General features: G+C 43.1%; 1 protein-coding gene across 8 annotated transcripts; it reads right to left on the bottom strand.

The window, feature by feature from the left end:
* Positions 1–3,271: 3,271 nt before the first annotated feature.
* Positions 3,272–20,556, bottom strand: LOC101171285 (apolipoprotein L4). Of its 8 annotated transcripts, none has more exons than XM_020711750.2 (20): positions 20,061–20,556; positions 19,913–19,978; positions 19,779–19,832; positions 19,651–19,713; positions 14,774–14,833; positions 11,425–11,483; positions 11,258–11,330; positions 11,126–11,188; positions 10,965–11,036; positions 9,995–10,057; positions 9,864–9,911; positions 9,721–9,789; positions 8,237–8,302; positions 8,113–8,160; positions 7,989–8,030; positions 6,283–6,360; positions 6,157–6,196; positions 4,787–4,829; positions 4,306–4,720; positions 3,272–4,198 (listed from the first exon to the last, which is right to left on the bottom strand). In XM_020711750.2, exons 1-20 carry the CDS (start codon positions 20,115–20,117, stop codon positions 3,722–3,724), a joined length of 1,956 nt encoding a protein of 651 aa, XP_020567409.1. In that variant the 5' UTR covers positions 20,118–20,556; the 3' UTR covers positions 3,272–3,721. The 8 variants fall into 8 exon arrangements, with proteins under 8 accessions (XP_020567409.1, XP_020567411.1, XP_020567410.1 ...); XM_020711752.2 differs by having other exon boundaries at positions 9,995–10,054; XM_020711751.2 differs by having other exon boundaries at positions 19,779–19,829.
* Between the last annotated feature and the right edge of the window lie 2,483 nt (positions 20,557–23,039).

The following is a 23,039-nucleotide window of genomic DNA, read 5'->3' as shown; positions in this document are numbered from 1 at the left end:
CGAACAGGTCGGTCCAGATTCTTTCTGCTTTGCATCAAGACACACACACCCACGCAGTCACACCCACACCCACAAAAGAAATTCCCTTTTACGTTCCAGGCAAGCCCACGTCGTGCGTCTGTTACACTCTGTAAGTTGCAGAAGTTAAATGTACAGTGAACCACGTTCAAAAGTCAAAAAGATATCTGAAAGGTCTGAAGAAAGCAGCAGGGAGCTTTCAGAGAGCCACCAAAACCACTGACAGCAGGTTGATGGAATCCCATCTAGACTGGACCAAACACAGTTCCTCATTCTTCAAAAATCTGTGAGGCTGTTAACAGTAAAATCTCCTTTTCCCGTAGAAACACGATAAAAAAAGGCAGATTGTAGGATACAACAGAGTGGAACTTTAAATTCTTTATGCTTTCACTCACAAACACTAAAGTCTGTAACAGAAAAAAGAGCCACAGAAGAAAAAAACCCACAGTAAAAAAAATCTTATTCCATCCATAAAACCAAACTTCCAGCAGGAGTGCTTCAGGCCTCTGATTTCCATCTGCAAAGTTTATCTTCAGCATTTGTTTCCGCCGAAGTCCAGTAATGACCTGAACCGACATCATCCTACTTCCGAAGGAGAAAACCTTCCCTCAGTTTTGTTTCTCAACACCTGTGACATGTGTGCTTGAACACATGCTGAGTGTGTGTCTTCTCTGGTTGTAACTGTTGCTGATGGTAATTTTTTTTAAACTTATTTTTGAAAGAATATGACCTCATCTGGTTTAAACTTTGAAAATCACTGAAGTTTTTAGACAGAAGAAAACAAGAGTCCCTCTGGTTTGGTTGTATTCACATTGAGTTTTTCTATTTTCAATAAGGCCTTCCTTAGCAAAAAATAGTACATTTTACTATAGCTTGCTTGAATTAAATTGCAGCAAGTCTACTGTGCTTGTAGTACAGGAAGTAACTAAATACTTTTTCAGACTAAATTCATTTTAAGTTTACTTTGTATACATAGTATATTAAAAATAAACTTCAAGTAAACTGCTTCCCCTTTGGTATACCCTAAGTATGCCTGTACTACTTTTTGCTAAGAGCCAAAGTGCTTTGCATTCACTTGCTTAGCAACAAGTAGTCTATTTAAGTGTAGTACAAGTACACTAGTCTACACTAAAAGTGAGGCAGTATACTTGAAGATTACATTTCATAAACTAGTAGCATTTTGTATGTATTTTATACATGATCAACAGTAAACTTGCTATCCTTAACTATACTTAATAATATAAACTTCAGGTGTACTGATTTTTGCTAGGGCAGGAACTGAACCTGCAACCTTTGATTCAGTGGTTAACAGTACTGCCACTGCACAGCTGCCCCCATTTAGCAGAAAATAGTGATTTTTTTTTGGTGATCTGTTAAATTCTACGTTCAAACCGTCCTCCACCTTCATTATGGTAGGAAGAACATGTCAATGTAAGGGTGGGGTCATAGGATAGAACAAGTTAATGATTTTACCCCCCCCCCCCCCCCCCCCCCCACACACACACACACACTTCTGTAGTCACCCGAAACTCCCCCTTTTCCACTTTCTTCTGTGCCCTTACACCCCGTCTCTACCACCCCTCCCTTTCTTACCTTACTGAAATGTAAAGTTCGTGACTACAGACAAAGAAAACAATCACCATGATGGTTGAACTGTTTCCATCTAAATGCATCAAACAGGTTTTTCTGCTCAAAAGGCTTTAGAGGCATTTGGGTCATCCTTAAAACAACGCCAACTGGATTCTCAGGATGGCTGCTCACTGTGCGTCACCCACAGCAGAGTGTGGAAAAATGTAACCTCCTGTTATCCCCTTTGCTATCCTACGGGGTCAAGATGACCATTGATGTGTTATTCCTACCATGACAAAGGTGGATAAAGATGAAAAGGATTTCATGTAATCCATGGACACCAGTAAAGATCACAAATCATTGAAGAAAAAAGGTTCAGAGCACTGTCTAGTGGGTCTAGTTGACCCAACTCCCAATGTCAAAGTGCCTAGGATAGCACAAGGGTTACAAGCTGTTCAGAATTCATAAACTTTGTCTCATGAAAGTAAACTGAATTTTAGAGAAACAAACCAAAAATATAGACAGAACACAGTGAAAGTTAAGTCTGATGAGCCACAACTTCAAGGATCCCGTTTGTTAAACTGCTGTGGGCTCAAAGTGTTGAGGGGCGTTTGTTCAGGACTCCTCTTTGGTAGATGGAGCTTCACTGGTGTTGTAATGGAGGCAATGAAAAAAAAACAGATGACAAAAGGATTTCAAGTGTTTTAAAAATTCAGAAAGAGGACAGGAACTGTTTCACTGCTTTAAGAAACTGTTCAGATACTTTAAACCGTACAAAGTGGATGGAATTCATTTGATTCACTTAATAAAAGACAGTTCCTTTTACAGTTTGGAAAAGGAAGGCAGGTTGTTGAAATGCTGTTTACTTCCTAAAGGGACGTTTGAGTTTGGATCTTCTTTCATAACATGTTCTTTTTAAGTGGCATATTTAAGTATATATACACATATATATATATAAGTGGCATAGTGCCGTATCAGTAATAATCTTTAAAAGCAAACTCTCAAAGGACATTTTTTATTTGTTTTTTTGAAGTTTGTATACTATACTACAGGGCCAAACTTTATGCAGTTATGCACAGGCGTTTCAATCAGAACAATTATTGATTTTTTTGGGATGAATTGGCATAAATGCAGTGTGTTCAGACACTTCTGTCACACACACACACACACTCCCAGTTTACCGCCAGACCTTAAAGCAGGAACAGGGGCTCTACCAGGCTGGGTGGGGGGCTGTTGGCCTGCAGGAATAATCCACCAGGGGGAAAAGTCACTTTCTTACTCAGGAGTTCATCTTCGTCTTTAGTCTGCTAGAACATTGAGCGTCTATGATTTTCATGCGATTCCTTCAAAAACTCTCCATAAGGTGTCTAATATTTCTCTGAGCTGATTCTCCAGCTCTCTCTGGTGACCACGTCACATGACCTTGGTCAGGTCAGTCCGTCATGCAGGCTAAAACTGAAACATTACATAATAGAGTTTTAAAATTTCCCCCAGATAATCAGGCAGGTCTGACCTCCAAACAGCAGAAATGGAAAATTTATGGTTTACGGCATCTTCTTTGCTACAAACAGCCACTTCAAGAAAAGTGAGTGTTTTAGCCTTGGGTCACATTATTTTTTCTGACGTTTTTCCTAGTTTTGCATGTTATGGTGTCAGTTTGAATAACATGCACGTCCCAAAAATGTAAATTGAACACTTCCTTTTACTCCCAGATTAGAATAAGTTTCATTTCTCGTCACTCTTATCAGATTTTGGTTAATGAAACAAGCATGCATCTCAGATCAGATGTTAAACTGCAGCAGGTAAATTCCAGTCGTCGTCTTTCTGCATTTTTCCGTGCGCACACGTTGATCACGTCTCGCTCGGCTTCAGGTCAGCCTCCGTTCAGCTGCTCTGCCTCTCTCTGCTGGGTATCAGGCTGCAGGATTGCAAAAGCTCAGCAGGCAGGACAGGAAGTAAAACACAAACAGATACAAGAAACGTTTTTGTGCAAAAGGTCAAATAAAACAAAGTATAAATATTATTACTTTGGATTTATCTTTAAAAACTACATAAAATAGTCATTTCTCTGTACAGAAACTATGATTCATCTTCAGACTGGAGCTCTTTACTGACATTTGGTAGCAGCTGTCCTTTATTCTTTAAGTTCAATGAGCTTCTTCAGGTCAGCCTTCAGCATCTCCTCATCCTCCACCTCCACCTTCACCTCAATCCCATCCATTGTTTTCTGCAGCTGCTCCTTGACGCGGTTCAGCTCCAGCAGTCCATCCTGTAGATCCTTACAAACCGCTCGGATCTTGGTGGCGAACTCCGTCTTGGCTCCCTTCTTCAGCTCCATGGAATCCTTTGCCAGGAAGAAGACGTCCAGCGCCAGGAAGAGGCCTGACATGACTCCAGTGGTGACGCTGATGGCCTGAGCGGCTTTGGCGGCTCCGCCGGCCACGCTGAGGACCTGCACGGTGCTGATCAGAGACTCGGCGTTGACGGCCAGAGCCTTGCCGGCTCTGCCGCCTTCCTTCATCACATGTTTGACGTTCTGATTCAGGTGCTTCTCTGAGATGCTCTCTGCGTATTTCTCAAAGTTCCACTCCTCCAGAGTCTCCATCCCTTCCTGTTAAGGAGAAATGGTTGACAGAAACAGAGAAACCTTGGTTCATAGAGTTAAGAAATAATTACTGTTCACTTCTAGTTTGCAACTTCCACCAAACAGCGGCTCACCTCCAGAAACTCCAGGCACTCTTTGATGTCCTTCATCTCCTTTTCGTAGTCTTTGATCATCTGCTCCACCCTCTTGCGGTCCGTCTTAGAATGGACCGTATCTGTGATGTTGGCAGAAGCAGACGTGACTCCGCCTGCAGTGGCGATACCGATGCCAACTGCCGTGACGATGAGCGACGTCCCGGCAGTGAAGGGAGCCAAAATGAGGCCCGTGATAGTGGTGACCGAGCCCGCCACGCTGGCCACCCCGCCGCCGACACTGGCTGTTACCGTTCGCTTATGGAAGTTGTCAGCAGAGTCGGCCACAGACAGGAGCTCCAGGATTCGCTGCTGGAGCGAGGCGCCGTGCTTGTTGAAGAGGCGCACGAAGAGCCGAGCTGCCATGAAGACTCTGTCAGCAGCTTCCTCCACCACTCTAAGGACAAAGCACATGTTGGTACCAAACCGGAACGTCTACATGGAGACAAAATGACATACGTACTCTTCATCTTCATTTGGGTTTGCTTCATTCCACTTATCCCAACCTAACATGTAAACACACATTTAGAGATGACAAGTCACAGCTGGACATTAGTGAGTCTTAAGGCCACACCCACACCCCACAGTCTGTACCAGAGTCCAGTCAGAGTTCTGGGCTCTGCTCTTAAAGTGAACCCTGCCGAGGCCGGCTCGCAGAGGTGCTACAGAGAACAGTACAGTGGACTCAATCTGTGGGCGCCATTCTCCCTTAAGCTCTAAAGACCCGAGCTCATTCTTGAACCAACCATCCAGACATGTATGGTTGGTTCAGTTTAGCCGAATTAAGCCAAAATGTGATGTCCACGAATGTGGACGCCAGGTCTTAGGAGGTTTAACATTGACAGGATACCAATGACATCACCCCATTTACCGTTTAATAGAAGTGGACCAAACGAGTGTGATGTCATCCATAGAAAACTGTTTACTTCCAACTCCAGCCAATTGAAGTCAATTCAGTCGCCTTTTTTTTGCTATAAGAACGCCGCCATGTTGGAGCCAGATGTTGTCAGTAAGCAGTGAATGGTCCAAGTCGGTCCAAGTCAACATTTCTATAGCAACATGAAATGTGTCAAATGTTTTGAATGTTGGACGTGAGACCACAAGCTTTTGTGGAGGCATCCGATGGTTCGTTTATAACTTGAATAACTTGCAATAAAATAATTGTATTATCCAGAGCATGTTAAAAAGGGATCAGAGTCATTATATAGTCATTCTGACTCTATAGGACTTTCTGATTGGAGCGCGACAGGGGAGGGGGTCACTCAGTACAGTTCTCTCATACAGTCCATGCCTCTGACATCGATCAGAGCATTCTGAATGGACCACATCAACAAGACAAATATGGCAGATTGGACAGAATCATTACAAATCTCGTTGAGTACACCTAGGAGTCATAGTCAGTCAAAGAAAGCTACCCTAATTATTGCAAAAATGTGAGTTCAAATATAATTGAAACGCTCGACTAAAAAGTTCACCACCACTGTATTAATGACCAAAACACTGAAACACAAATACTTTTGATCCTAAACTCCACATTTAATTGGGATTTGGACTTTTTGTTGTTTTTTATTAATTGGAGTCAATTGCAAATGGCCCCCACCTGTCAGTGGTTATTTGAAGAACTGCAACATTTGGTTCCGTTTAGTTTTTACATTTAGAGTAAGGCATACAGCCTTCTACAGCATGGGGGGGGTCTACGCTCAGGCCAGGGGTATGATGACGGACAATGTGAGGATGAACCAGGAACAGCCAGACTAGGAGAACCCCTCTAGATCCAGATTTAGACTTTTACAGACTGACAGATGTGAGTGGACCTGTAAGAGACTGGCATACCCTCCACGTTTCTCCACCACGCCCACAGGCCCTCTTCATCCTGTGAATGAATAGCCTCACTGGGGTTAACATGCAGCTCTGGCATACAAACGAGTCCTGCAGAACTGTGAAAACAGACAAATGCACCTCGAGGGGGTCCAGCTGTGATGGCTCCCCGGGCACCGGCACCTCTGCTAGCTGCAGCGTCTGAACTTCAACGGCCTCCTGATTGAACACAAGCCAATGATCATGCAGCGTAAGCCCCCAGCTGCCCCCTCCCCCCATGGTGGGATCAACGTCTATTCAGGCAACGCTTATGGAACAGATACTTCTCTTAACTCTTTGGATGAGGGAACAAGAACATGGAAGTGTAAACGTTACATGAGAACCCTGAAATAGAAAACTCTCAGAGAGACAGCTTTTACTTGGTGTTGAAATAGTTAATTGGAGCTTTTGTCTTCTGTGAGCCGAAAAACAACTCTCAAATAAAGCTGGAAGATGTTTGTAAACCGAGATGAGAAACCGGCTCAGCCGGAATAAAGTTGATCAAACACGCCTTATCACACACTTGGAAGAGAGAGTTGGTTTTGTAAAAGTATGTCGTCAGGTTGTTTTCACATTATTGTGATAAAAAAAAACACAGACGCGAGGCTCACAGATTTGTTTTGTTTTTATCTTGTTGCAGATTAGAAAGGAGATTTTGGTTATGTTAGGCAGCAGATAAGAGGCCTCTGCTGAGTCAACAGAGCGTGACGGGACGGGACGTCCTGCCAAGAAACGCAGAGGAAGAAAAGTTAACCTTAGAGCATGCAGGGTTAACAAAGGTCAAGGCAGGGGAGAGGTCGTCTGGTTACAATGAAGAATACTAACCAACTAAAATCTTTATTTGATCAGGTTAATCCATCAATTCACTAAATAAAGAGCTACAGTATTTTTTTAGTACCTGTCGCAATTTTTTAGCACCTTTTGTCCAGGGGTGCGCCTTAAACTCAAAAGCAACGTCTGTGGATTTTTAAAACATAAATAGGCTGAATTTTTGTTATTTTTTTCCCCACAACAACCACTAGAGGTGTATTCAAAAACCGCAGGAGGCTGAATTCAAGTGTTCAAGATAAAAAAGCTGGATTTCTCAACGTTATTCATGTTTTCCATGCATCGTGAATGAGATACACGTCAAAGTTTCCATGCAGTCAGGAGGCTAAAACGGTAACCGTAGCTCCTCCCACACGCATCACATTTATGAACATATTTTTGGAGAAGCGTCCAGCAGCAATTTGACGTAAATGGCGTTTGGTGTGAACGTAGCTTCACGCCGGGCTTATAGGAGTTGTTTTAGAAGAGACAGACTGTTCTCTCAAAATGCGACTTGTATAAGATTTATTTCTTCTTTCTTATGCATTTGCCGCTGTGACATATTTTCTGGAGTGACTTATAGCCCGAAAAATATGGTCGTTCACACTGAAGCTGTCTACATAAAAAGCACAAAGAAAATCCCTTTTTAAAGATGATGATGTCATAATCCAGTTTAGTCCAGATTATTCCAATAGTCAGAGTGTTTTATGTGTCTAATAACAGCCTGTTTAAAGGATCAAGAGGTTACATAGATCAGTGTAATCCCTTCACTAAGAAAGCAAAAGGTGACAAGTTTTAGAAATACAGCGGAGATGCAAGAATGTGCTAGAAAGTTCATTTATGGAAGGAATTCAGGTTTCTGACTTTAGGACTGGAGAAGCTGAGCAGAACGTTTTTGGATTGGTTAGAAATTGGCCTGTTTCAGTCAGCATGTAGCTGCGTAACTGCAGAGTTTTTAATGCTCTCCCTTGTTGTGCACGTTTAGCTACAGGATGACCCACCTGCTGCAGACTCTGGGAGTCCTGGGACGCATTTGCAGAACTCTGCAGGAAACAGGAGAAAAAGACTCAAAAAGGGGAAAATCTCAAAATAACGGCGGGGAAATTCAACCCGCGGAGGTCGTACCTCTGCTCCCAACCCAAACAAGGACATGGGGAGAATCTTCATAATGAACTGTAGAAAATAAGACAGAGATGACTAAAACCATGCAGGCTTTGAGCTGATTGAGACTCAGGTCTGACAGACGGACCTTCTTTTTCGTGGGGGCCTTGGTCTGTATGGGGGCGCCGAGGTCAGCATCGACGTACCAGACAGACTGAGGAGAACACAAAAAAGTCAGTGACAACCATGGAAACCCGGATCTGTCTCCACACTGCACCCCCACCCCCAAACAAACAGTTTCCAGTGAACATGAACCTTTGCGTGATCACATGCTCGCCATCGTTTCGATCGAACTGCATTCCTTAAGTTTGATGACAGCCCTTTAATGAGCTGCCAAGTGACATAAAACCAGCAGACGAGTTCCTGCTCAGGTTTCTGTGTTTGCTCAAAATATTTTTCTCCTTTCAAACAGTTTTCATTTGGCTTTTGATCTGATTTAGAGGCTCATCTCACCGAAAGTCATCAAACATTCAGGGAGAATAAACTGCCTTTGGATAAAAAGAATGAAAGCAAACTGACAGCAGATACGAGGAAATCTTTGGTTCATTTAGAAAAATGTCACGTTCCTTAAAAAAGAAAAATGCAACAAAATGACTTATTTATTCTGTTTTGTAGTTTTGTGCTTTTTACTGCAGGCATAAAGACTTCCAAGTAAAAACTGAATTAAACCGCAGATTTTTTTTAAGGTAAAAACACACAAAAAACATTTTTATTTTATTTATTTATTTAATTTTATGAGTTCTATATCTGTGATTTCTATGAATGGATAATGCTTGTCATCAGTGCTTGGGTGAAACCGGGGGGGGGGGGAGTGTTGACTTGTGGGCCACAAAGAGTTCTAAAATTTGACAGAAGGGCTGAACCTGGACCAGATGGGTGGAGTGTCATAAGAGAAAGAAATATCATGGAATATGACGGAAAAAATGATTGAAAATTTTAAAACAGAATATTTTGGTGTTTTTCTTTCAAAACTGCTGCTTTTGTTTTCATTTTAGTGCAAATTGCACTAACGGGTTCATGTCCCTCTGGGAAAAATCTTAATATGAGAGAAATGCTGCGTTCGTGTGCTGTTGGAATGATCGGAAAAATGACTGGCTTGGAAAACACAAAAATCTTCCAACGCCACTTGAATGCAGAGTAACTTTCTGCACCTAATCAAAGGTCAATGTATTTGTAGTCTACCATCACACCAGAATCATAGGGAAAATAAAACATTAATACGGGTTATTAACATCATTTATTCCAGTTTGTCTCTACCTGCTTATAATAAATAGTTTAGCAAACTGCAAATGCCCCCCAGGCTGTAGTTTACCCACCCCTGGGTTAACCTGATCACCTGTGATTGTGTTAAGATCAGAAGCTCTCTGCTCAGCTGATGGAGGATGTGAGGTCGACTCACCTGAGATGAGGGCAGATGCTGCTTTGAACCAGCAACTCTGAATTTAAAAATGACTTCTTCTCTTAAACCCTGAAGCAGCACTAACTGACTGACTGCTGAAACTCTGCAGCTTTTCCCCCTGCAGCCTTTGTTTCTGAAAGTCTTCATTAATCCACATGTGCGGGAAGTCTTACATATCTTTCTTTGGAGTTGTCATCAACGCTTCCAGAGCTCTCCAGCTTCTCAGTCTGAACATCTGGATCCTTCAGGTGGGACAGAAATCAGAACCAAAGTCCAGAGACTGTGATGTAATGCGCAGACGGGCACTGGTCCTCACCTGAGGCGAGTCCAGGGGGGCTGCAGAGTCCGTCTCGGTTTCTGCCACCTGCACCACAAAAGAAGAGCCCTTTAGTCCTCATACAGTCACACGCCTGCAGCTAGCAGAAGACAGAAGGGTTTGGAGGATACCTGTGTGTGGGACCTGAAGGGGTTAACCTTCTGGATCATTCCTTTCAGACTTCCAGGGTTCTGCTAAAAAAAACAACAACACAAAACAAACGTATGAATGTCTGTATTTACAGCAGGTGAAGAACCACAGGAGCAAACCACAGCAGGAAGTTGAAAAGTGCTGCTTTGGCCCCATCTGGTGGTAAAAACAAAAACTTCAAGTACTGATCCAAACAGCAACGTGGAATCCTGGGAATAAAACAAACAAAAAACTTCCTGTTACTGCTGCTCATATTTGCTGCTGACGCCTATTAAAACTAATAAAATCTCTAAAAGAAAAACTTGGAGTGCTTAATTCTGACTGAGCTCAGCTGAGAAGCACAGAGGAGGTTCTATGGTAGTTTGGGCTAAACCTAACTTTTAGTTCAGTTATACTTTTGCATGGAGGAGAAACCTCTGAAGGACATTTGGAAAAATAATATTCATTTATGTAAATGTTTGTGACTCAGGAATTAAAAAATAAATATGCACAAAAAAGATTTGCATTTTATGAGTTTTCAAAAAAAGACACATTAAAAAGAGAAATAAAAAAAGGGATTTGTGCTCTTTTTTAAATTGTATTACAGGAAAAACAAACATTGACAAAATAGTAAAGTAAGAAATTGAAAATTGCCGCTTTGGCGCCATCTTCTGCAAAGTGCTGGAATTATCATTCAATCTTTCAGTGTGAGGGGGACCGGGGTGGAACTGCTGTCCCCTTAGCCCACTGTGCTGCTTTCTCTCTATCTTCCTGCCTCACAGAGCACACCGGATCCAGGGGATCACACAAGAACAAGGGGGTCCTTCAGGCCTGGAGATGGACGCCCCCAATGTTCAGGATTAAAACTCTTTTTTTCCAAGGAATAAAAAAGATTATTGACTTTTGGCATTCTAGCATTATTGTTCTGTCAGTTTGGAAAGAAAAGTGTGTGTGGTTCTCTGAGTCACATACAGCCGTCTCCTTCACCGGAACAACGGCCTCGTCTGCTTCACCACGGGGTGGGCGCTCACCAAACTCAGCATCCTGAAGGAGGAGAAGCAGCACGAGGATGAAGACTCACCTCCTCCCCCGTCAATGTACAGAGCAGCAGGAGGCTGCCATCAGCAAGGCACCTTTGGCTGAGAAGACCTGAAGGGGTTGACCTTCTGGATCATGCTGGTTATCCCTCCTGGGTTCTAAAAGAGACACAAGAACGATGATTCACACAGCATAGGAACAGTTTACTCAGAGCCAGACCGGCTCACCCGTTTGGTGCTGAGGTCTTCTTCACTTGCATGTGGATGTGCAGCATCTTCTCCTGAAGCATCCTTCTGCACCGTCAAGACATCAAAGCAAAAGCTGTTCAGTGAAGTTTCTCTGACATCCCTGAAACTGAAGCTGCTTCCAGAAAAAAACCCTCCAGATCAGCACCTGAGCAGAAGACTTGAAGGGGTTCACCTTCTGCAGGGCTCCTCTCATCATCCCCGGGTTCTTCAAGAAATTAAAGTACAGGACAAATTCAGATTAATCTGCTCTCAGAGACACTCCCAACATGTGTGTGAAAGGAAACAAACACTCACACATACTGGGACGTATTCCAGGAAGCATGTTTAAACTAGCCTGACTTTAAGACTGAACTCTGGCTGAAATCCACCTGAACTTGCTTACTCTGGGTTTGTCGGTTCCAAAAGACCGGATATGAGTTGGCGTAATTACGCTGGACTTGGTAACCCTGGGTTAATGCACGTGCACGGCAGGCACATAAAGGCATTCTCAATGGATCTCCGATTTCTGGAGTCACCATGGAAACGTGTGGAGATCAAAAGAGAGCGCTATACTTCAGTGAGACGGAGTCGGAGATTTTAATGAAGTCGTATGAAGATTATAAGTCCATAAAAAAAGTAATACAGCTGCATCATCGGCAAAAGAAAGAGTTTCTGCTTGGAGAGCGTGTGGAGAGGGTCCACACCTTCAGGTTTCTGGGAGGTGTATTGTCCAACAACATCTCCTGGACAGAAAACATTACAGACGTCATCAAGAAGGATCAGCAGAGACTCCACTTTCTGCGGGTCCTCAGGAAGCACAATCTGGACCCCAGCCTGCTGACAACCTTCTACCGTACGTCCATTGAATGCCTTCTGACGTCCTGTATTACAATGTGGTACGGCAGCTGCACCATGGTGGACAGGAAGAGACTGCAGAGGGTGGTCAAAGCAGCTCAGAGGATTGTCGGCTCCCCCCTCCCCACCCTGTCAGACATCTACTCTTCCCGCTGTCTTAGCAGAGCCGGGAAGATCATAAAAGACAGTTCCCACCCTGGCTCTGGACTGTTTGACCTGTTGCCCTCAGGAAGGCGCTACAGGTGCATCAGATCAAGGACAAACCGCCTTAAAAACAGTTTTTTCCCCAAAGCCATAACCATCCTGAACTCCCACATGCACTGACAGCTCCACCCCCATGTCTCCCTCTTTCATTATGCTCATCTCATCATGTCAACACCATCTCATTATGTGCAATATGTTCCCATCATTGTGCAATATAGTAAGTGCAATATACCTCTGCCATCATGGGCAGAACTGTTTTTTGTTTGTTTATAACTACTACCTCTCTGTGGAAATTTCTATTTTCTATTTCACATTTTGCACCTTTGTAAATTTATTTCTGGTACTTGGTATATTGTATTCTTCATTTTGTGAAATTATTTTATTATTCTATTATTCTGTGAAATTATTTTCTATGCATGCAAGTACTGAATAGTGAGCAGCTTTTTTCATTTCATTGTATACGCGTATGATGCAAATTGTACATGTGCACAGTGACAATAAAGGCTGGGTCTGCAAGTCTGCAACTCAACGCTGCAAGTCAACAGCATAAGCCGCGGTTACATGTGCAAAATATCTTGATCGGATCAATGGTGTACATGGGCCCAGAAAAACTTTTTCCGATTAGAACAAACGTTCACATGTGTCACACTTTCAATCGGAATAAATCATTTGCACATGCGCAGTAGTGTTTGAAATACCGGAAGAGCGAATTAGTTCTGCTGAGAGGCGACATACATAGATATCTGACAGCTCGGTAATAAATGAGGTGATCTTCTAAACGGGCTTTTATTAATGTTATGGTTATTATGAAGCGCCTGTTCGCTTATTTTAATCTTAACCCGTGTGGTCAGTGCTTTTTCTGTTGAAGAACGGAGCCAGAAAAAATGCTTTGATGAGCATAAAATCCATGCGGGAAATGCCACAATCTGCATCTTGGCTGCATGTAAATATGTGGGAATAACATCTGCCTTTATTTTGTCGGGACACGACTGCAAACACAAATCCACGTGATTGTTTGAACGGTTTCTAAGGACCGAGGAGCATTTCTGGTTTGAAAAGCTCACACTGCCCCAAAGCCGCTGTGTGAGCTGACGGTCCAAGCTCTGTCCGGACACACACTTTTACCGGAAGACCCGGTTCTCCCGAGTTCGGTCGCCCGTTCACCTAGACCTGCGGGACGGATCGCAGTCCAAAGTCTCCCACACAAAGCGCACACATAACAAAGCATCCTCCCTTCCCCTCAAACACAAAGTCCGACTGCTCTGCTCAGAGACACGGTCGCTCCGTCCACCGGTCCACTTGACTAATCGAGTGCAGGAGCGGAAACAACGAAAAATTTAAAATACCCCCCCGACAATATCATTGTCCATCCCGATGGTTTACTGCAAACATCATCAACTGCCAACTTAAAGGACATCGCCCAACCCTAGATTCCATTGGTAACAAGTAATTGAGTTAAATTTATTCAACCTAATTTCTTATGTCTATCTCACTCAACAGTTGTTTATACAACTCTAATTTACATATTTAACTAAATGTCATATTGTTCCAATTCAATTAAATGTTTTTCCATCTTAATTTATTGTAGTTCTTGAACTCTCATATGTCTAAGTTAGAGGCTGGAGATTTTCTCATTTTTTTATCATTAAAATAAATATTACAGTGTCAATTTCCAAAATATACTATGCATTTAATTATCATGAATCTGACTTTAACTTCAGCTCTTGTGCCATATATGGTGGCACTAGTGGTGCTAAATAAACTCATCCTCCTCTTCCTCCTTCTCATTCATGGTGCAGAAAGAATTAAACATAAAAGGACAAATAACTTGGCAAAACACAGTGAAACAGCTAAACAACTGAACACTTTTGGTCAAAAAGCCACACTTAAACCCAAATCCGTCCAGACAGGCAAAGGGAATGATATCCCACAATCCCTTGCGGTGCCGATCTAACAGCAGCACCAAAGTTACACCTACTTAATTGAATTAATTTAAATGAAAGTAAAATAAATGTCTGATAACTACGTGTTATTTTTAACCTGACTTAACTAAAAAGAATTGATTTATCTTAACTAAAGCAAATAATTAAGTTAGATCAACAATGTAAAAAAGTTTATTTTTCCAACATCCATATGTGGTCTTATCACCCTCTCATTGTGGAAAAAGTATTATCTGAGCTTTTTCATCCACTAAATCATCTTCAAATGGACACGCCATGCTGCTTCACCTCTCTGAAAACAAACTAACCTTCAACTAAACCTGCTCCAGACCAGGTTATGTTCAGAGCATGAGTTGTTATGGCAACTTGACATATCCTGAAACATACCTCCATTTTTGGAACCGAAAGCCAAGGTTATCTGCTTCCTTAGCCTCAAACTTACCGTGGTAACTCACATAACCTGCTTTTTGGAATACCCCCCTGGAAACTATAGGCTCAATGTCTGACACGCTCATACCTGAGCTGAGCTTGAAGCTTTCTTCTGCTGCAGCGACTCTGAAGATGGAGTTCTACACACCTGAGAGAGAAACCAGCAGGGGAGACCGAGACAAAGAACAGAGCAGCACACTTAAATTTCAGGCGCTTTGAATGGTTTTCATGAACTTTTTCCAGAGTCGTGCTATCATAGCCTTAAAGAAGATCTGGGTGGTCCCTTAGGACACTCTGCCCAGACTCTTAAAGATTCTAACTGACTACCAAGCTAAAACCTCAATATTTGTATTCGTCATGATGAATGCTACAGCATCTGTTAGTTCCTGTAATTTTGCATGGTCTCTTTAGCAAACAGAAATGTATCTGGGTGTTTTTTATTGATCTTATGATTGGGGTTAATAAGAGTTTAAGGAAAGACTTCTGCTGACAAAAACAGAAGGTTTTACTGTGATCTTACAGTTTTCAATCCTGTGTCAGAATTCCATGTACAGAGGAAAAAGGTATTGTGGAGAGATCTTACTTTTCTCCCTTATTAATGCTAGAGGACCTGTTTGATATGAGAATCTACAGTTATTAATTCATTTTGATTTTAAATATGTTTAAACTGCGGTTGTTTTATAGTTTAAATGTTCATTGAAGTAATTTCTGTTCTGTTAAAAAAATGATTTTATTTTTCTTAAGACCCACTCCAATCCAAATAATTGTTGTTTTCAACATGTTCATTCATTCATCTTCTTTACCGTTTATTCCCTTTCGGGGTCACGGGGTTGCCGGAGCCTATTCTGGCCACTTGGGTGTAGGCAAGGGATGCCCTGGACTGGCCCCCATTCTGTCGCAGGGTAGAATATCCTCAATCACACATCCACTCACTCTCACACCTATGGACAATTTAGAGTTGCCAATCAACCTATGCAGCATGTTTTTGGACGGTGGGAGGAAGCCGGAGATCCCGGAGAAAACCCATGCATGCACAGGGAGAACATGCAAACTCCACACAGAAAGGGCCCCCATTGATGTTGTGTTTTTCATGTCCCCCAGCCGGGACTTGAACCGGGGGCCTTCTTGCTGTGAGGCAAGAGCGCTAACCACTGCGCCACCGTGCAGCCCTAACATGTTCATTTAAAATATTTCTCATAGAAATATCTAAAGAAAATTAGGTTTAAAACTGCATTTCTAAGTAGTTCTTTATTCAAATTCCTGTGAATCAAGAGCATATAAAAAAACTTTGTTGGAAATAGCTTGTAGGTGTGACTTAGAAGCTACTACTCCAAACTATAACGTCCCTGCTCTGCTCCATTCTGATGAATCCACTTGTAGCCTACTAGATCCGTGTAAGTTTCTGTTTTCCTCATCTGAGCTGGAATCAGGCTCAAAACTGTAAGGTTGGATAGCCCCAGTATTGATCGCCATTTTTGTTGGAATGATAATGTTAGGTTGGGGTTGTGAGGGGCTGAAAGCTAGTTAGAGAGAGTGTTAACATTCATGATATGAACATCAACAAGAGTCCATCTATTCTGATTTCACATTTTCTATGTATGTATTTCTGTGAGCAGTGCAGAAACACTGGCTGTTAAAGCCATAGTTCTTGGTGTGTGGTGGGTCCACAATGCAGACAAGTGCAGCGGCATCTTAAGGTGTGTCTTTCTGTTCTCTTGTGGCTCGTTGGGCCACTTTAAGGGACATCAAATGTGCGATTGTTGTGTGTGTTGTCAGTGTATCGTAAAGTCTTTGTAAGGATGTTGTCATTGTCTAGTTAGCAAGTGCGCGCACTGGCTCTGATCGCACACAAATGGAAGGTGCGCGCAGAATGACCACACAAACTGCACTCTGATTTTCTGATTCCACGTTATCCTTATAGAGATGGGATTTAGGACTCTTTGGAGGGAGCCCCATCTTTTGGATCACTTCATTTCAAAAGTACCAACAAAAACCTTGGCTCATTTGGCTCTTTTTACATTTATTAACTTTTAGAAAGCAAGCCTGGAGTTTCTTCATGTTATCCTGGAACTAATCAGACGATGGATGGGATCAGAATAACATAATAATAATAATAATATACTCTTCTTTAAAAAGGAAAATAATCAAACCAAAAAAAGTAAATGCTTCTTTGTAAGGGATTTATTTCTTACAGGTTGCAGGACCAAGACTGGTGGCTTGTGGATTGTAAAGCGGGTTCTGGTGCTGCTCCACTCAAATATAAAGCGGGCCTGAACAAAACCAAGAGCAGGAACAGCTTGGCCCTGATGGAACTTTATCATTAATAATGAAAATGAAAACAGCAGGTCTTGAGACATGTTTGAAATGAAAGTCATCCCCTGAAAATCTCAAATCTTAAAAAAAGGTTACCATCCAGATCAAAGACACACAGAGTTTGAAACTTATTTTTGCTAAATGCCTTGTGTCTTGTCTCTATATGAGTATGTAGTTTAGTTTGTTTGTTGGGTTAATAATGTTGATTCATTTAGGTGTTGCTCTCATTGACTGTATAGGAGAACTGGACAGTGATCCTGCCCCCCTTGTGTTATAGGAAGTACCTGGTCGTCCCAGGAACCATAATCCCATAGACTGCTATAGAGAAATGAACAGCTATTCTCAGTCATTTTATTCGTCAGAATAACCATTCTTTCTATAATCCCTTTTTTCTTTTAACATCTTCTTGCTAATCCTAGTTTCTTTTCATGAATTTTTTCCTTAATCACAAGTTTTAGACTGGCCAATCAGATGCCTCAGTAAAAAGCGTGTGGTGCCTACTGGCCCCCTCCTCGAACGTTGAGCCCACTTTCAGTGGTAGGGGTGAACATTTCCAACAAGCTCACTCCTGATATGGAGTTGCCATAGAAAGGTTGAATTTAAAAAAAAAAAGTTAAATCAGATCAACTCGGACCAATTGCTGCTCGATAACCTTATTTGGCTCCACATGGCGGCGTCTGTATTGTGGAAAATGGCGACTGAATTGACTTCATTTGGTTGGAGCCGGAAGTAAATCATTTTCTATGGGTGATGTCAAACTCACTCAATCCAGTTCTCCTATACAATCGATGGTCGCTCTTTAATACCTTTTTTATTTTTGTATTACTTTTCAATTAATCTGTGTATTTTTTACCGTGTGGTGCTTTATTTCACCATCACACTTTGCCAAAACTGCACTTGTCTTGCCGCGGTATAGAGTGACTTTTCTTCCGCACAGCCTCACTCGAAGGTTTTATGAAAAGTTGGCAGCCCTGTATAAAGACAATGCTTCCATGTAGCAATGACGCTAAACACTTTTGACAGTAGCTCCTCCCACACATGGCGGGAGGGTCAAGTTCATGAACACATTTTTGGACAAGTGTCGAGCAGCGAATTCGAAGAGCGTCCTAAGAGAAACAGTTGACGTGAATTTGGCGCGAAAATGTTTGCTGTTAATGTAGGGAGGCGTCCAGATGCCCGAGCCTCCTCAGCTGCCACCTATAGACGCGGAGGAGCAGCAGTTCTACTCCCAGCTCTCTCCAGGTGACCGAGCTTCTCACCCTACCTCTATGGGAGCACCCAGCCCCCCTACTGAGGGAGCTCCTTTCAGCCACGTGCATCCGGGACCTCATTCTCTCTATGTAATTCTCTCGCCTTTTCTGTGAAGTCTGCCAGTTCCCTCAGTGATTTTAAGTCAGTTTCTTTAAAACTCATTCTTTTACCCATGGCGTTTAACTCCAGCGGGCAGATCTAGTGGGCCAGCTTGTTTATGTTATTAATTTTACATTTGATTTTATGTTCAGCACTTTGGTTGCCTCTGCTTTTTACATGTGCTCTACAAATAACTGATTGACAATGACCAACCAGATTTGTTTGTTGCTAAAAACATTGCACTTAAGGGCACTTCCAGACTCTCCTCATTTCTTGAATTTCACAGCTTTTTGTCCTTTTTTTTGGGGGGGGGGGGTGGCTGAATGCCCCTTTTCTATTCTGTCAGTTCAATGTCTTTGGATGGAACAGTTTCTAGAACAGACTGAAGACATTGAGAAAATACATAATCCCTGCACTTCTCAGTTTCAGTCAACCAGGTGTAGCCTATATAGCACATGTGTCAAACTCAAGGCCCGGGGGCCAAATGTGGCCCTCCATGTCATTTTATGTGGCCCGCCAGAGCATAAAAGTTTTTAAGTTATTAAAATAAAAATTGGTGTGCATTTATTCATATCTAGGGGGAATCTGATTTGAAATATCCGATTGGGTAACAACACATTAGGACTTAAACACTGTCCATATAACCTAAGCTGACAGAATCAAATTTAAAAGGATTTATGCTAGAGTAACAAGAAAACACATGTTTTCTAGGCAACTGTAATTGTCACTTTAAAAAGTTATAATAAAAAAGTAATGAGTTATTTAACATTAAGGAGTAATTACATTTATTTTTCATTACATTTAGTTACATGTATAAGTTATATCTGGCCCTTTGAGGACAACCACTGTGCTAAAGTGGCCCTCAGTGAAAATGAGTTTGACACCCCTGCTATATACCCTTCATAGCCAATGCACCTTCAAAGATCATCTATTTGTAGTTCTTTCTGTCACACATCTCAATGTGCAGATATTCTCAGATCTGTTTATGAATATCTCCCCCATCTTGTCCTTTAACTGGTTTCCTTCTCATAGAAAAAGGAATGATTGTTAGCGATTATCTGCTCAGAATAACTCCTGACATGTGTGAAGGCCTGAGGGAGAAGCATGACAGGAAATATGACTCCTTTGGAACATCTTCTGCTAATATAACAGCAAATATGCAACAGTCATCACTGTTATGGTCAAAGCACCTCACCTGTCCACCATTACAACAATGTCAAGGACAAACAAAAATTCCTCTTTTTCAGGTTATTAAACATTATGGGTCCAATGAGACCATGAGGTTCGCGTTTGTGACGTCACCTGTGTAGACCCTTCGTCCACTGACTCGGAGGATGAGGCTTTGCTGACGGAGAAGGGGCCGACCTGCGGGGGTGAGGAGACTGTAATGACGTCATAAAGGTGAGGCAGAGCGGCGGATGTGTCAGTACCTTCAGGTTCAGCGGGTTCATGTAATCCACAGCTCTCATCAGACCAGACTTCTGCTGTTGGAACGAGCACGAGCACTTAAGAAACTTTCTGTCGCTATTTTCAGAAGAGTCACGCGCGCGCACCCGCTGCTCACCTTTGAAGTGACGCTCGTTTCCGTCTCCGGCGCGTCCCGTCCGGATTTGCAGGGATTCCGCGGCTCCTGAGAAGCGCAGAGAACTTTGGTTTAACACGCATGCGCGTGCCTGCAAGCGGGGCAACAAGTCTGCCCTGCCTCTCCTCACCTCTTTGCTGATCCCAGAGGGGTCCGCGGGGGTCGGGACTTTCCTGAACATGTTCATGCTAACAGACGGACAGACAAGTGAGGACAAACCAAACTAACAGCTCGCTGCTCTGACCGGCATACATGAACAGGAAGTCCGGGGAAGTTCCGGCGTCCTGAACTGCTTATGTGAAGAAGTTTGGAAAGTTTGAGAATGCAAGCAAAACCGTCCGTTTGGGTTCGAAACACCTCTGGACCCGTTCTGGAAACTTCTGCGCAGTTTTTGAAAGTGAAAAAACTGCGACGGTCCTCCTGACTGAGCAAAACAGGAGGAAACAAACGACTTGTGTTTGTTTCTGCTTCCCCTTTCGGGCGGAACCAGGTCAGAGGCGGGTCCTGTCGGATCCTCACATGTCAGCCAGCGTTCTCCGGCTACACCCAAAAGCATCCACCCTTCTCAGCACTTCTTTTCATCCTGGCTTGACTCTAAAATCACCTGTAGAGGGCGGGGCTGGATAACTCCTAAAATTGAGGATTACTGTGCTGGAGCGCGCATGCTCTAAATATTAGTCTGTCAATCTTTTTTTTTCTTTACTTTTTTTTTAACAAAAGGAGCAACAAAAATAAAAGGTGCTGAAAATTACAATAAACGCGACCTTCAATCATTTCTTCAGTGATGGTTTTAGGAACATTTTATCCACAAAAATAGATATTTAAACTGTAATCCAGACTTTATGTTTTTCATGAAAGACCACATTTTTTAATGTTTTTTTTTACTTATCCTGTTGTCAAAAGGCCTGTCCCCACACATCCAAATGTTAGAAACATTCCTGTTGGCTCCAAAAGTCCTCTCAGATAAACATGTCAACACATACACAATACAACTATAGCTTACATACATACTGATGCATACAAACACTCGTGCAAAGCCTTTCATTCAGTCACGCATACTACCCGTATTTGTGCAAAACTGAGCTGACACCTGTGCTCTAGTGTGTGTTTATGTTAACACCTCTAAAAAGAGGGAGAGTGTCCAGTCACCACAACACCAAGCCCCCTGCCAAAGCAGCAGCGGTAGCCAGCCCCCCCGACACACGCACAATATAGCAGATAGAGGCAATCCGCCTGCTGGGAAATCACGTCAGCCATCCAGACCAGGGCCAGCAGGACCGCCACAGGGGCCCCAACGCTGCAGAGCGGGGGGGCACAGAAGCACAGAGAATGCAAGCTCCAGCCCAGTCAGAAAAATATTCCTCCGCCACGTCAGGGGGCCCAGGATGGGGCCCCATTCCCAAAGAGCACTCCCAGCCCTGGACTAGCAGCACACAACTACCACTAGCCAGGCCCCTGGATGGGAGACCTGCCCCATGCTCCAGGCAACCAGACGTCCAGGAGAGTGCAAGTTAGGGCGCCCACCCCCGCCCAGGAGGAAGACGCCTAAGAGAAGTAGGGGTCCCCGAAAAGCATGTAAATATTACCCGACCAGGTTCACCCACTGTTGGGATTTTGGAGAAACCCAGTGCACAAGGGCAAGGAGCAGAACCAGGAACACAGGGACGCGGACATACCCCAGTCTCAAATGTAAGGTGATCCCTGGTTCATAGTCTTGCCAGAGAACTCAGGGATCTCTCTCCGCCCCGTGGAGAGAGAGGGCCGCCGGACCCAGGAACCCAGCACCCAAGGGACACGGCAACAGCTGCTGAGGGTCTGGTTCCCCCAACCAGGGGTAGGGTCCCACTTTACTGTGTGTAACGTGTGTGTTGAAGTGTATATTGTTGTGGCGTAAAGGGAGTATATTAAAGGGTGCAGCTAAAATTGGTGAGTAGGGCACTGAGAGGACATCTCCTGCTTGCTGGCAGTGATGTCCAAGAAGCCCAACTATGGAACTGATGGTCCTATATGTAAAACCAAGGGCAGGGGTCCGAATCCAGGCAGCAACCAATGGGAGGAGGGGCAGCTGCCAAGTAACTCCACCCCTGAGGAGCATTGCAGGCTGACCCACCCATATCACCCTAATATGTGGTGATATGAGGAAGGAGGATAGGTCAGGGACAGCTTCCAGACTGACCCTCGATCGGTGAACCAACTGTTACCTCAGCCCTCTCCCAGTGTTGGGCTCAAGTCCCCCCAGACTTGGGGCCCTGTCGCAAAGAAAGCTGCTCCCACACCCCCTACCCCACACAAAGAGAGAGGAGCCAGGAAAGAAGCCTGTCCCATGGGCAAACACAGGCCACCGACCCCAAGTGCTGCCACTGCGAGAGCCCTGGTTCTTTTCTGCTTTAAAGTGAGAAGTAAAACTGTTGTCAAAAGTTGAAGTGGTTGAAATCTGAACCAAATAGAAAACCTCTGAGCATGAACTTTAACCTGCATTTGATCCTAAGATCCTAATCATGAAGTGGATCTGAAAACATTTTTTTCTGATTTATGTTGTCATTTAGTTAGCTTTATTCCTTACTATCCATCCATCCATTTTCTGATGCTGCCATGCAGGGTCACTGGTTTACCAGAGCTTGTAACGTTTACTGTTGGGCAAAGGCGGGGTACGTCTGCTGCTATTCCTGTATGTTTATTTTTATTGAACTTCTGGTATGTTTGTTGTTTCGTTTTCCACAATTGTGAGACACGTAATTTAATAAACAATTACCTTAATCTTTAAAGAGCTGCCCCAATGAAAATTGTTTGTCATTTTTAACATATTGTTGTGGCATATTTTTATGGACATATTTAAAAAAAAAATTAAGTTTAAATTTGTATTTTTGAGCATTTCTATATTCAAGCCATTGTAGATCTGGAACAGAAGAAAGAATGTCCTTTGAAAAATACCTTATTTGTGACGCAGAAAATACGCTCAGCAGGGCAAAAGTTCTCTGCTCCATCTCTCAGAAACGGCGAGGGGAAGGGTGAAAGGGGGGGGCATGGTTGCACCATGCTGACTGTCAGGGGGGAATTTCTAATGAACTCTTGCTGCTCTGCAGAAAACGACAGGTTTTTTGAATTTGGC

Source organism: Oryzias latipes, chromosome 18 (assembly GCF_002234675.1).
Source record: "Oryzias latipes chromosome 18, ASM223467v1".
Taxonomy (NCBI): Eukaryota; Metazoa; Chordata; class Actinopteri; order Beloniformes; family Adrianichthyidae; genus Oryzias; species Oryzias latipes.
This window is presented reverse-complemented; position numbering and strand designations above follow the sequence as displayed.